Source organism: Zootoca vivipara, chromosome 8, assembly GCF_963506605.1.
Source record: "Zootoca vivipara chromosome 8, rZooViv1.1, whole genome shotgun sequence".
NCBI classification, from domain to species: Eukaryota; Metazoa; Chordata; class Lepidosauria; order Squamata; family Lacertidae; genus Zootoca; species Zootoca vivipara.
In genome coordinates this window covers 13,513,374-13,527,733 of record NC_083283.1, presented here as the reverse complement: position 1 = coordinate 13,527,733, position 14,360 = coordinate 13,513,374, and the positions used below count along the sequence as shown (strand labels likewise).

General features: G+C 45.9%; 1 protein-coding gene across 2 annotated transcripts; it reads right to left on the bottom strand.

Annotated features, from left to right (window-relative positions):
- Positions 1–1,600: 1,600 nt before the first annotated feature.
- Positions 1,601–14,342, bottom strand: C8H8orf76 (chromosome 8 C8orf76 homolog). 2 transcript variants are annotated; one of them, XM_035125462.2, is made up of 6 exons: positions 14,170–14,342; positions 12,715–12,810; positions 10,521–10,664; positions 9,150–9,658; positions 4,677–4,809; positions 1,602–3,715 (listed from the first exon to the last, which is right to left on the bottom strand). In XM_035125462.2, exons 1-6 carry the CDS (start codon positions 14,284–14,286, stop codon positions 3,542–3,544), a joined length of 1,173 nt encoding a protein of 390 aa, XP_034981353.2. In that variant the 5' UTR covers positions 14,287–14,342; the 3' UTR covers positions 1,602–3,541. The 2 variants fall into 2 exon arrangements, with proteins under 2 accessions (XP_060133631.1, XP_034981353.2); XM_060277648.1 differs by lacking the exon at positions 14,170–14,342 and having other exon boundaries at positions 1,601–3,715; positions 10,521–10,983; positions 12,248–12,810.
- Positions 14,343–14,360: the final 18 nt, after the last annotated feature.

Here is a 14,360-nt window from a genome sequence, read left to right as displayed (position 1 = left end):
AAGTTCTTCCTAATGTTTAGGTGGAATCTTCTTTCTACCGGATTACGTTTCAGAACAAGGTACCACTGTAGTAGACAGCTAATCAGGAAGAGTATGCAGTTCATGATTTTGAGGAGTCTGTAAAACCAAATGCTGAATGGCAAGTGAATGGAGAACACATGAAATCTTAGAGCTGTTCGCAGAGTGTGCCACTGAAGATCAATGATGAGAAAGAGGCCCCGTGAATTTAAAAGGGGTGTGTGTGGAATCCCTCTTTATAAACCAGGTGTCAGGGAGAGTTCTAAACCTTGTCCTCTCCTGAATGTGTCAAGCTTTGTAAAGGCATTCACTCAGGCCCTCTCAGCCAGCTCTGGTAACCCAGAGAAACATTTCAGCAACTCTTTAGACATCTGTGTGAACTAGGCCAGATCACTGTAAATACAATCCTATGCCTTTTTATTCAGAAGTTCTACTACATATTCATCTATTCTGGGGGCTAGAGAGAGGGAAAAAAACATTGGGGAGGGGAAGCAGAGAGAACCTTGCTGCATTTCCAAGTGATGCTAATTTAGGCAAAACACCCACTCGCAGGATCTTTTGTTACCCACTCAGAAACCTGCAATCCCTGGTTTAGGAGGCTGGTGCTGTATCCTTTTAGGTCACTGGGGCTGGGTATCCACAGCATCTTCCTCATGTATATTGCTTTCATGTATATCTGCTCTTCATTTGTACATCATGTTTCAGCATATGCAAAATTAAAAAACCTTGCAGGAAACATTTCTGCCCAGCAAGCTGAAATTTTTTGCTCAGATGGAACATTTGGCATAGTGGTGCATTGAATTCCACCCTATATATGTTGTCGGCATCTGTCTGTCTCGAGAGACAATGGAGTGCATCTCCAGGGGTGAAGTCAAACCGCTGCGTTAGCAGCACTGAAGTGACCTCCCCGGGGCGCAAGCCTGGGCATGTGTGTGTATGGAGATCCTGGGCTGCCCAGACGACAAGATGTGGCCCAAAGGAAAGGAAAGCAAGATGTCTGGCACCAGCTTGGCTGCAGGAGTTGGATGGCATACACGGTGCCATCCAACAGTCTTTAACTAAGAGACTCCACTCCGGATTTGTGTAGGGTTTAATCCTTAGCTGTTTCTTCTCCCAAAGATATCCCCGCAAAGGCAGCAGAAGTTTAGGATCAGTTTTCTTTCTCCTAAATGGGCTCCTTTTCCAGGTTGACAAGCCCCAGCTGCCCCGCACTTCCCTCTGCATTTATGTAATAACTAGTGTCGTTCAGCCCGTTAAATAAACGGGCGCTAGAACATATGTGAGCGCTGCGTGGAGTACCGGATCGGGGAGCCGGTCTGCAGAGTCAGCGCCCAGCAACGCCGTGCTGGATTGAGGAGGCGATGCTCCGTGCGGCGTTGCTGGGCGCTGACTCTGCAGACCGGCTCCTCGATCCAGTGCTCCGCGCAGGGCTGATCAGCGCCGACCCGGCAGGCCGCCGGATAAAGGAAGCGGCCTGCCGGGTCGGCACCCAGGAGCGCTGCACGGAGCACCGGTCTGCAGAGTCAGTGCCCAGCATCGCCGCACGGAGCATCGCCTCCTCAATCCAGCACGGCGTTGCTGGGCGCTGACTCTGCAGACCGGCTCCTCGATCTGGTGCTCCCAGGACCTCTCCTTCCTGTCGGTGGCAGGGGGACAGGAACGAAGGCGGAGAAAGCAGCTCTTTCTCCTCCTTCCTTCCTCTCCCCCAGCTGCCGACAGGAAGGAGAGGTCCCGGGAGCTTCTCCGAACCCCAGGACCTGTCCTTGCTGGACGCACACACACACGTGCTCCCCCCCCGCCGCCGCCAACGCTCAGTCCGGCCAGGAGCGGGGGTTGGCGGCCGCAGGGAAACAGTAGGTGGGTGGTGGGTGGGGAGAGCACACACGTGTGCGCGTGCAGTCTCTGCATCCAATCCCTGTGTCCGTGGGGCACATGCGCAGTAGCGGAAACCCAGGGACACAGGGAATCTGGACGCAGAGACACTTGCACTTTATTATATAGGATAATATAAAATCATTAAAAACAGTGTCCACTAGCTGATAGGAAAACATTTTGGAAGGCAAAATTAAAAAATTCCTTCCAGTAGCACCTTAGAGACCAACTAAGTTTGTGTGCACAAAAGCTCATACCAATGACAAACTTAGTTAGTCTCTAAGGTGCAACTGGAAGGAATTTTTTTTATTTTGTTGCGACTACGTCAGACCAACACGGCTACCTACCTGTAACTAGAATTTGGAAGGCAGCTTTTAAAGCTGTGGCCCTCAACCACACCCGTTTTTACACTTCAGCTACACCTGAAGATCTACACCTGTAGATCTCAGGGTGGTTACAACATAAAATCACAACATAAAAACACAAAATACATAGTAAAAACAAAAACAACCCAATAATCCCCCTTTCCACAACGCATTTAAAAGGGCATTAGATGTCAATCAGCCAAAGGCCTGGTTAAAGTTTTTGCCTGATGCCTTATATATGAAAAGCTGCTATGTAGAATGTGAAGGTAACAAGATCTCCCTGTCACTTGTTACCTGAACATTTAGCTGGAAAATACCAGGGGCTGAACTATTAACTATCTGGAATGCAGACTATTCTGAGATGGGAAGCATAATACCGTATTGGCATGAATATAAGCCGCACCTTTAAAATTGGAGGTGTGGGGGGGGAATAACAGAATATAAGCCACTCCCTTCCTCGCTGCTCCTGGCTGCATACAGGGGTGGGGGGGAGCAGAGCTGCATTGCCAGCAGCCTTTCCCCTTCCTCGCTCTTTGCCTTCCCGGCCTTGGGGGAGAGGACAGGGGACTGACTACACATGGGGAGGACGCCACTTTGCTACGCTCTTGGTTGCGAATATAAGCCACACTTTAATTTTTCATGATCATAATTTGGGAGGAAAGTTAGGCTTATATTCAGGCCAATACGGTAGATGTTGCTTTCCCCCCTGCTCTGATCTGGGGAATGACATGAAGCTGCTCACAACAAGTTATACTTACAGAGAACCAACCTCTAAGAAGAGGATCGCAGCACATGCAATAGACAAATGGAAGACAGACCCCTGTTCCATAGCTGCCAAGTTTTCCCTTTTCTCGCGAGGAAGCCTATTCAGCATAAGGGAAAATCCCTTTAAAAAAGCGATAACTTGGCAGCTATGCCCTGTTCAAGATCCCCCAGGGTTACTTTCTCCCATGGACATCCCTTTTGCAAATGGGCAATGTGGTTGGGAGGAGAGTTTAAGGCCCCTGCTGCTCTGTTACCGTTTCACGGAGCAGATCCACGCACCGGAAGACACAAAAGTGAATGGGGCATGAACCGGCAGCATGGGAAATGGATTGCCATTCATCAATCACCTTGCCCAAAACAAGTTCATAACCTTCCCCATGCCGGCCAAGCCACTCTCATGTAACATTGAAGAGGGCCACCATCCCAGGCTCAGATAGATGGAATCAGCTTCGGGAGTGGAATTCTCCTCTAGGCACTTACATACAAATCATGTTGATAACCAGGAAAAACAAAACACTGTGTTATGTGTGACAGTCCAAGTGCAACAAGTGGCCTCTGAGCTTCTGAAACCACTTCCTTTCAAATTCCACAGCAGTCACAGTCATCATGGATGCCAGGCTTGAAGCACCTAAGCATTTCACCTCTCCCTGAGCATCCTCCTTGAGCTTTTCTGGGACAAGGTCCTCTCCCATGACCTGCAGGGAAGGGGGTAAAGAAAAAAAAGAGGGGAGGTACATTAGCATGTAAGAAGAATCTGCTAGATCAGGCCAATGGTCCATCTAGACCAGGCATCCCCAAACTTCGGCCCTCCAGATGTTTTGGACTACAGTTCCCATTATCCCTGACCACTGGTCCTGTTAGCTAGGGATCATGGGAGTTGTAGGCCAAAACATCTGGAGGGCTGCAGTTTGGGGATGCCTGATCTAGACCAGCATCCTGTCCTGACAGTGGACAACTACAGGTGAAACTCAGAAAATTAGAACATCGTCGAAAAGTGCATTTATTTCAGTAACGCCAACTTAAAAGGTGAAACCAATATATGAGATAGATGCATGACATGCAAAGCAAGATATGTCAAGCCTTTATTTGTTGTAATTGTAATTATTTGTCATTAGGCGGGTCAATTATAAATGCAATTTATGTACATTTATGTAATTAATGAAATGTAATAGCGATGTTTATTTTTGCATTATTGCAACTATTTGTTTTATTACTGTGGAACTTCCGAAAGAAAGCATTTGTAAAAATTAAAAGAAAAAGAAAAAAATAATAAGTTGCATTGCTGAAATAAATGCACTTTTCGACGATGTTCTAATTTTCCGAGTTTCACCTGTAGGTGTCCGTCGGAAACCTGCAAGTAGGACCTGAACACAAGAGCGCCCTCCCCTCCTGTGGTTTCCAGCAACTGGTATTCAGAAGGAAATGTGGCTGGCCCTCAGGCTGAAAAGGGTTCCCCAGCCTTGTTCTATACATTCAGGGTGGCTTCTGACATTTTCTGGCAGGGGTGGAGAACCTGTGACCCTCCAGATCTTGTTCGATCTTGAACTCCTATCCGTTCCGGCTACCATGACCAACAATCAGGGGATATAGAAGCTGCAGTCTAGCCATAGCTGGAGAGCCACAGGTTTCCTAACCTGGCACGGAACTTCCACTCACCTGAGTCACCAGAAGCAAGGCGTTGCCTTTCACGCCGAAGGATGCCACTTGGTCTTCAATTTCCTGCTGAGCCTTTAAGTTATGCTCTAACGCAAAGGAAGACTGATTCAACTGCATGAGCTGCAACAAGAGCCTGGAGGGAAAGGAAAACTAAAGCTGAGTGTACACAGCGGAGTCGTAAGAGTTTTGACAGCCAAAATGAACACACGACAACGTTGTTGAATTTAAAGAAGATTTCACAGGATGAGTTCCCAATATGGGAAGTGCGAGTGTTTTGCAGTTGAGCTATTTCTTTACAAATGTCCAAGTTGAAAAGAGTGTTAAAAGAAAAGGTTCAAATGTAACACCCAAACACGGTTTAACACAGTATCAAAACCATAAAAGAAACCTTGGAGGAAACAGGTTATTTATTGGGGCAGTGTGACTTTTGCAGCTGTTGTTAAAGCTGCAAAACAATGAAGCACGGGATGGAGCAATGGAGAAATTTCTGGAACAACAGTGGGATATCAGCTCCACCCAAGGCATGACGGATAACAGCAACAACCGGAGGAAAGAAAGACATAACATCTTAAAAGGACAGGAAGAATCACCACGGACAGAATAATTGCCACACACAGGAAGAACAAGGATATAGTTTGAGTTCCTCACTTGTAGTTTTATAAATCATTGAATGTGTCAACACAAATAGAAGTTATTAGTATTGCAGTTGTTGTATAAGGGATTATTATGAGTGGAATGTAATGGAAATTTATAAGATTTTTGGAACGCAGAAATGAAGAAAATAATCAAATCATCAAATCTAGCACACGGGGGGCACTTTATCTAAATTATAGAATTCGGTATTTGAACTATTGGTATTTTTTTAAAAAAATATTTTTATTGAACAAATTTAACAAAACACATTACCAATCAATATAACCAATTACATTCCCCCTTTTTATGTCCTCCCCTCCCTCTCCCACCCTCCAGAGACTTCCCTCAGCTCCCCCCTCTGATTTGTTTACACATGTTATTCTCTGCATGTTATAAAATTGTACATATCATTGCCCTATCTATCCTATGTTCTACTAATAAATTGTGAATGTTTATTCAAAACCTGCCAAGGAGTCCAAGTCCTTTTGTTGTCTTTTGAAATAGTTTGTGAAAAGCTCCCATTCTTCCTTAAAGTCATGGTTGTCCTTCTCTCGTAATTTGTATGTTAACTTTGCCAGTTCCGCATAGCTCTCAGTTTTTCTTGCCATTGTTCTTTCGTTGGGACTTCCTCATTCTTTCATCTTTGTGCTAACAAGACTTGCTGCTGCTGACTCTTAGTTTTCCTTGGCAGGTCTTGTCCTAGAATCCCTAACAGAAAGACTTCTGTTTTTGTTATTTTTTACAAATGCCCTTTTAAACATTTTTTTCAATTCATTATATATCATCTCCCAGAATGTTTTGACTTCTCTACATTCCCACCACATGCGATATAAAGTGCCTTCTTTTTCTTTACATTTCCAGCATATGTTCAACCCGGTTTTGTACATTTTTACCATTTTTACTGTGTAATATACCATCTATAATCATTTTCATGCAATTTTCCTTCAAATTTTAAATCTATTCTCCACAATTTTTCCCAGTCCTCAAATTGTATATTATGTCCTATATCTTTTGCCCACTTGATCATAACCAATTTGACCTCTTCATCCCTCGTTTCCCATTTTAGAAGAATGCTATATGCTTTCTTCAGTTATTTTCACATCTCCTATCACCTCCTTTTGAAATCTAGAAATTGTATAACTAAACCCTTTTTTAAATCGTCCTTAAACACCTCATTTAGTTGTCTGTAATGCAACCAACTCTGAAAGTGGTCTTTAATTTCTTCATAATCTTTTAATTTCCATTTTCCTTCTTGATCTTCCAATAAATCTCTATATGTAGGCCATTTTCCTTTTTTTGCCAAGCGGTTTGAGTAACGAAGCTTCTATTGGTGATTGAACGATTGGTATTAATAACTGGTATTATAAACTGGTATTGTTGTTGTTGTTTAGTCGTGTCCGACTCTTCGTGACCCCATGGACCAGAGCACGCCAGGCACTCCTGTCTTCCACTGCCTCCCACAGTTTGGTCAGACTCATGTTCGTAGCTTCAAGAACACTGTCCAGCCATCTCATCCTCTGTCGTCCCCTTCTCCTAGTGCCCTCAATCTTTCCCAACATCAGGGTCTTTTCCAGGGAGTCTTCTCTTCTCATGAGGTGGCCAAAGTATTGGAGCCTCAGCTTCACGATCTGTCCTTCCAGTGAGCACTCAGGGCTGATTTCCTTCAGAATGGATAGGTTTGATCTTCTTGCAGTCCATGGGACTCTCAAGAGTCTCCTCCAGCACCAAATTTCAAAAGCACCAATTCTTCGGCGATCAGCCTTCTTTATGGTCCAGCTCTCACTTCCATACATCACTACTGGGAAAACCATAGCTTTAACTATACAGACTGGTATTGTTACAATGAGGCTATTATTGGATTGTAATTGAAAACTAATAAAATTATCATTATTTTAAAAAAGAAACCTTGGTTCAAGAGAGGCCACCAATCCAGTATCTGAAACTGTGGTTTGAAGCAGTTTACAAGCTATAAATGAGCACAGATATGTGAGAACAGATGGTGGGCTAGTAAAAAGTGTTGAGGACCAGTAACTTATCTGCAACACTGCTGCAGTGTGAAAACACACACCCCTCCAGAGAAAGCAGTACAACTAACAACATGAGTTCTGTCATTAGCTAGACATGGAACAACTATGACCAGATTCTGACATTTCTTGGGTGACTTTACAACAGGCATGGGAGACTCAGGGGAGGGTTGGAGTTTGTTTGTTATTAAACACTTGCCTTCTATGCCATTCTCCTAGTCTAAATTGCTGCCTGTACAAGTACAGTATCTGTATGCTTCCTCCCAGCAAGGAAAATACTAACTTCAGAGCAAGGGGCTATTTCCTGTCACTTCACCAACCAAAACAGAGCAGTTTAAATTGGGGGGAAAGTGGGAGTTGGGGGTAGAGATCTAATCATAGATTTCCTGGCTCATGTCTCTTTCACCCCTAAGATAGCAATACAGATGATTTCTCCTGTGAACAATGTAGAAACCTGGACCAAAATTTATCAGCCAGGGTGATATGTATCCCAGTACAGTGAAACCTCTACTTACGAATTTAATCCGTTCCGAATGCACATTCGTAAGTAGAAACATTCGTAAGTAGAAACGATGTTTCCCATAGGAATGCATTGGGAATGGATTAATTCGTTCCGGAGCCTAGGGAAAATACACTTTAAAAGAGACTTTGAAGACTTTTAAGGCATGGAACCTGCACAGCAACATTACCTTGCAGTGCAGAGAGCGCGGGCGGCGGCGGCGAGGCTGCGGGAGACTGGTTAGTGGTGGCGGTGGGGGCCTGATGCAGCTGTAGGCCGGCTAGTAGCGGCGGCGGGGCCCGATTCGGCTGTGGGCCGAGCGTTAGAGGCGGCAGGAGTGGCGGCGGGGCCCGATCTGGCCATGGGCCGAGCTCCAGAGGCAGCGCGAGGCTGCTGTGAGCAGAGGCGGGGCCCGATCCGGCCGTGGGCCGATTGCCAGAGGTGGCGCGAGGCCGCTATTGGTGGCGGCAGGGCCCGATCCGGCCATGGGCCGAGCTCCAGAGGCGGTGCGAGGCCGCTGTGAGTGGAGGCGGGGCCCGATCCGGCCATGGGCCGAACTCCAGAGGCGGCGCGATGCCACTGTGAAAAGAGGCGGGGCCCGATTCGGCCGTGGGCTGAGCTCCAGAGGCGGCACGAGGCCGCTGTGAGCAGAGGCGGGGCCTGATCTGGCCGTGGGCCGATCGCCAGAGGCGGCGCGAGGCCGCTATTGGTGGCGGCGGGGCCCGATCCGGCCATGGGCTGAGCTCCAGAGGCGGCGCGAGGCCGCTGGGAGCGGAGGCGGGCCCGATCCGGCCATGGGCCGAGCTCCAGAGGCGGTGCGAGGCCGCTGGGAGCGGAGAAATTCGTAAGCGCACCCCAATTAGTATCGTTCGTAAGTAGAATTTTTCGTAAGTAGGGTTATTCGTAAGTCGAGGTACCACTGTATCATAAGCTGCTCTTGCTACCGTAATACTACATGATTTTGAGCCAGTTGGGGCTTTGCTATATATTTTTTTTACTAATCACGTAAACCTTGTGTCTGTCGCAGAAGAAGTCAAGAGATGGCTTCACTCAACACCAACATTCTTTTTTAAGTAGGTGACCTTTAGAAACCTTCAAGTGTAGTTTGTTTCTATGGTGTGTGATTTCCAGTGTGTATTTTAATAGGTTTCAGTTTCTAGTCTGATGTGTTTTCCTTTTATTGTGAGCCACCCTGAGCAATGTTCTGTTGGGAAGGTGGGATATAAATATTCCTAATAAATATATGTCAAGAGGAGAACTGCATGGAATATTTTGTACACAGACAGTGGTAATTTTATAGACAGTGTTGCACATTACCTTGCTCTGATGAAGGAAGCACATGAATATATCCAAACATCTTTAGACCCTTCTTGTCCCAAGGAATCGGGCATAGCTGTCTTCGCCGCATGCAATGCCCCTGTCCTTCCCAAGGCACCAAAATGCCCCTTTTCAGTTTGGCATTCCTCACAAGATCCAAAGCTGTTGTCTGTCCAGGGAGAAAACTGCAAAGAGGAACCCTTCCTCGAGCTGTCTTTTTTGCAGCACTGGGATCTGGATTCCTCCGCCGAAGCTTTGAAACAGTTATCTGCAGTCAGGTCATCGGGTTGCAAGAGATCCGCCTCCGACAGAGACAACGGGGCTGGAAACTGCAAAAGTTTCGCATAAGCTTCAGCAAGCAGCTTCCAGTTCCCCGGGTGAAAGGGGTGTAACAAAATCAGCCGCTGTAAGCACCCAATTATTTCCTCAACACGCTCCAGAGTCTGGTAAATGGCAAGCTGCAGCCCTAGTACTGTTGTTATGTGGTCAGTGTTTGTTGCTCCTAGTCTCTAGCAAGAAAGAAAAGAAAATCGAGAATTAAAAGGATGCAGTATTGACTTTTTTTATTAGAATCTGGAAAGTGGCAACTTTTCCTCATGGAGGAGTTCCTCCTTTTTGAGGTGAGGTGACCAGCACTGTACACAGTATTCCAAATGCAGTCACACCACAGATTTGTATAATGGCATTACAATATTGATATAATCATATTTTCAGTTCCTTTCCTAATGATCCCCCAACAAGGATTTTGCCTTTTTCACATACTGGGCCGATGTTTTCATTGAACTGGCACTCCCCTAATGAGTATATGCCATAAATCTGAAGCAGATTACTACCCCCCAAAGATTACTGGGAAGTCATGAGCTTTAAATATATTGTGTATACTGTATACCACCTCAGTCTCCCTCACAGCCTAACCCAGGGGTCCCCAAACTAAGGCCCGGGGGCCGGATGCGGCCCAATCGCCTTCTAAACCTGGCCCGTGGATGGTCCGGGAATCAGCATGTTTTTACATGAGTAGAATGTGTCCTTTAATTTAAAATGCATCTCTGGGTTATTTGAGGGGCCTGCCTGGTGTTTTTACATTAATAGAATGTGTCCTTTTATTTAAAATGCATTTCTGGGTTATTTGTGGGGAATAGGGATTCGTTCATATTTTTTTTTTTCAAAATACAGTCCGGCCCCCCACAAGGTCTGAGGGACAGTGGACCAGCCCCCTGCTGAAAAAGTTTGCTGAACCCTGGCCTAACCTATCTCACAGGGTCACTGTGATGATGAAAGCAGGGAGAGGGATAACAAGGTAGACCACCTTGAGCTCCTCGGAGGAAAGAGGGAATAAATTAAAAAGAGGGAGGAAGTGGGGAAACTACCAACCAGCGTTTCTGCGATCTCCAAGGCTTCCTTGTGTCTCCCCAGGTGAGCAAAGCAACGAGCCTGGCTCTCCTGCACGTCTCTCCGCATGGCAGCGTTGCTGGGAGGCAGCAACGCGAGGCAGCCGGAATATTCGCACAGAGCCTTCTGAAACGAGATTTTGCAAATACCGAGCTTGAACTTAGTGCAACTCAGGAAGACTGAGTGGCCTGAGATCTGTGCGCAATCATTAGGCATAAAGCAAGATCAAGGCCCAAGTTCTAGGGTAAGAAAAGCGGGACGGGGAACCTTTTCCGTTCAGCCTGAGAGCCACATTCAATTCTAGGTAACCTGGGGGCCACATGGCAGCGGTGGGTATGGCCAGACACACACTACTTTCTTGTCTTCCATCACGACAAACAAGAGGCATTGTCACAGTTCAAGGAAGCGTTCCTGCCAGATAAGATCACTAGAGGTGGGTGCAGACCTTTCCTTTTTTAAAAAAAATATATATTTATTAATTTTTCCAATTAAAACCAATTATATCACATTCATTATTTCAAATTATACACATATATATCAATCAAACCGAATGTTATGCCAAATCATCTAGAAAATTTTTTTGGGTTCCCATGCTTCAAGAAATTGGGGATTCCTCGCAACCGTCCACTGCCGTCTTTTTTCTAAAGTTCAAATCGTCTCTCCGAGTTCATAATAATCCAGATCTTTCCCTTACAGTCACATAGATGTTTTCCTCTTTCAACCGATTATTTCCCAGCTGCTGAGATAAATGTCAAACAAAGTTTCACAAATGTTCTTTCTCCTGTGTGAGTTAATCAGTCCAGCCTCCCCATAAATCTTCTTGGTCTGGAGCGTCCCTATTGCGTCGACTCTCAACACGAAGCAGCGCCATCTTAAAAAAACTCAAATCACTTTCGTTTTCTCTCATAGATTAACAATCTTTATAAAATTTACAGCTTTTCCAGGCAGAAGAACCAGACCTCACACCATGCATAGACTCTTGGTAAATTAATGGATCTCCTTGCCCTATAGCTGAACTTAGCTTCAGGTCGCTGCTCCAACTCAAAGTGCGTCACAACTCATAAATCCTCCGAACGCGTCCAGGCACTCCTCCCATCCAACTAGAGGGGGGCTTTTCTCGTCAACAACTCCTCATCTTCAAAAAATATGCTCAATAACAACAGTTTATAAAGTTCAACTCACACAGTCTTTTGCTTCTCTTTCACTCCAAACAAGCCAGGACATCACGTCTGGGAAGGTACGAAGTAACTCATATGAAAAAAAATAAAAAAGACTCGCTTCCCTTATCGCTCCGTCCCCATCAATTCTTCTTCCAGATGAAATACAGCCTTTAACTCCTCACCCTCAGCAGCATAGATTTCTCGGCAGTAAACAGCACTTCTGCCCCTCCTTCTGAAGTATGTCCATAGATTTAAGCCTAATTATCTTCTTTAATCATGGAAATCCCCGCCATGCAGATTAGCGTCCGGGAGTCCTGGCCCTCGTAAGTGCTTCAGCCCAAGCTCCCCCCACTCCATAAACAGTCGGAGTGGGTCTGGGGGCATCGCGGGCCAGCGGCCCCTCTCCGTAACCCCCGGAGAGTGTAGAGGGTTGCCATTTACTCCCCTAGCAACCGCCAAATTCCTTACGAAGGTCAGAGGGATGGAAAACAGGTCCGCCATTCCTGCAGGCGGAAACCGGTTCCGGTTTCCGCCTGCAGGGGTGCAGACCTTTCCTAAGGGCCATTAAGACTTGAGGTGAGACAGAAAAGTGTGGAGTGTGGTGTTTGGCCTCTGAGGTTCCTTGTTTAAATACTAAAGTGTCCAATCCTATACACTCTTACCTAGGTGCAAGTCCCATTGATGTGCATAAGATGTTGCTGTAATGCCAGGCTAGCACCCAGCTGGCATTTTGCCATCTCCCTGTCAACTTGCCCTTTACCAAATTCCTGGGACCAATCGCAATAACACCAAAATATGAAAATGAAAGTGGGCAAGATGCAAAATTTAAATGTACAATTTTTTAAAAAAAAAATCAAAGAAAAAACAGTGAGGGGAACCCTCTGATTTGAGTCAGTATTTATTTTATTTATTAATTCAAAAATGTCATGGGGATAAACAATTTAAGCATGTTCTCATGTGCAAGATTTTATCATGTGCCTGAAAGACACACATTCAAATAATAGTATCCTGAATACCTTAAATTCTCGCTGCTTGTATGCCAAATCTCCTCTGAATTTTTTAATGTTGACACATTCGGCATCATCATCCCAGTCTGTTTCCTCACAAAACCACTGCAGGGAGGAAAAGGGGAGAAAATCAGTTGTGTTGCTTGGATTACCAATCGATTCCATAAATATCAATTGACTCTTGCATGCTGGATGCACCCATCATCAGACTGACAAAGCAGGCTCTTAGTTATGAAAACTCATGCCAAAATAATAAACTGCCTACTTTCAAAGCGGGGCTTGGAAGACTGTGGCCCTCCAGATGTTGGACTTCATTCCCATCAGCTCCAGCCAGCAATAATCTGGTGAGCCACAGATTCCACCATTCCTCCTGCAAAGAATTACAAGACTCTGATTTCACACACACACCCTGCAACAGGCATACAAGGCTCTTTAAACAATTAGGAAGAGTCGAACGGCTTGCAAGAACTTTCTGAATGTAAGAGCTGTTTGACTGACTGCCATGAAAGGTGGTAGATCTCCTTCATTGAACTTTTTTAAAAAAGTCTTTGGCTATGATTCCTGCATTGCAGGGGGTTGGACTAGATGACTCTTGGGGGTCCCTTTACAATTCTATGATACTGAGTTCCCCTCTACCTCATAAATCAGCCATCCCCAACCTGGTCCTCTCCAGATAGGGTTGCCACCTGTCCTGTATAATACAGGATTGTCCTGTATTTCGATGTAAAATGCTATGTCCTGTATTGATACAGTTTCATCCTGTATTTCAGGTCTTCTTTTTCTCTCGCATTCTCTCTCTCTCTCTTCCTACACTCCCCCCCCCAAAAAAAGGTAGGGATTCTCTCCACATGTGTTGGTTTGAAAGGGTGTTTGAAAGATCATGTACTTAAGCTCTGGCTAGCCACAGGCAGGTATACAAATTCATGTGTGCATGTGACAAATTCCAGAGGGGCCATCCTGCTAGGCTGCAATAAGTTGTACTGTAATGGATCACTTTAAAGTCCCTATGTTTTTAATATTTTGTTGGGAGACACACAGAGTGGCTGGGGCAACCAGTCAGATGGGCGGCATATTAATAATAATTGCAATAATAATAATAATTAATAAATAATTGCAATAATAATACTAATGAATGCCAAATGGGGGGGGGAATCACCCCCAACCGTCTTGCCCCACATTTTGCCAGAACAAAGGTGGCAATCGCCAGATGTTTTGGATGGCAATTCCAACCAGCTTCAGTCTGTTGGGAGTTTCAGTCGAAAGCACCAGGTCAGGGAAGGCAGAATCATGGACAGAACCTGCCCTGGGAGCTGCGAGGCTTAAAGCCCATTTATAGCTTCCCCCAATTAATCCTGGGAATTGTATCTCTGTGGGGGGAGGGGGGTTAAAAACTACACTTCCCAGGATTCTATGGGGGGGGGTCCTTCCATCCCACCCCCAGCCTTTGCTCTCTCTCCCCCTCACCTCGGGCTCACAGCACCGGGGGCTGTAGCCGACGGAAGGAGAGGCGGAGCCGCGTCCCTTCCCCTCCCGGCAGCGCCCCTCGAAGACCGACTCCTCGAAGTCGAAAGGTAGCGCCATGCCGCCTTAGGAAGAGAGGCGAGCTCGCTCGCCGGAAGCTCACGCTCCTAGAGAGAGTCCCGTTTCCGGATCAC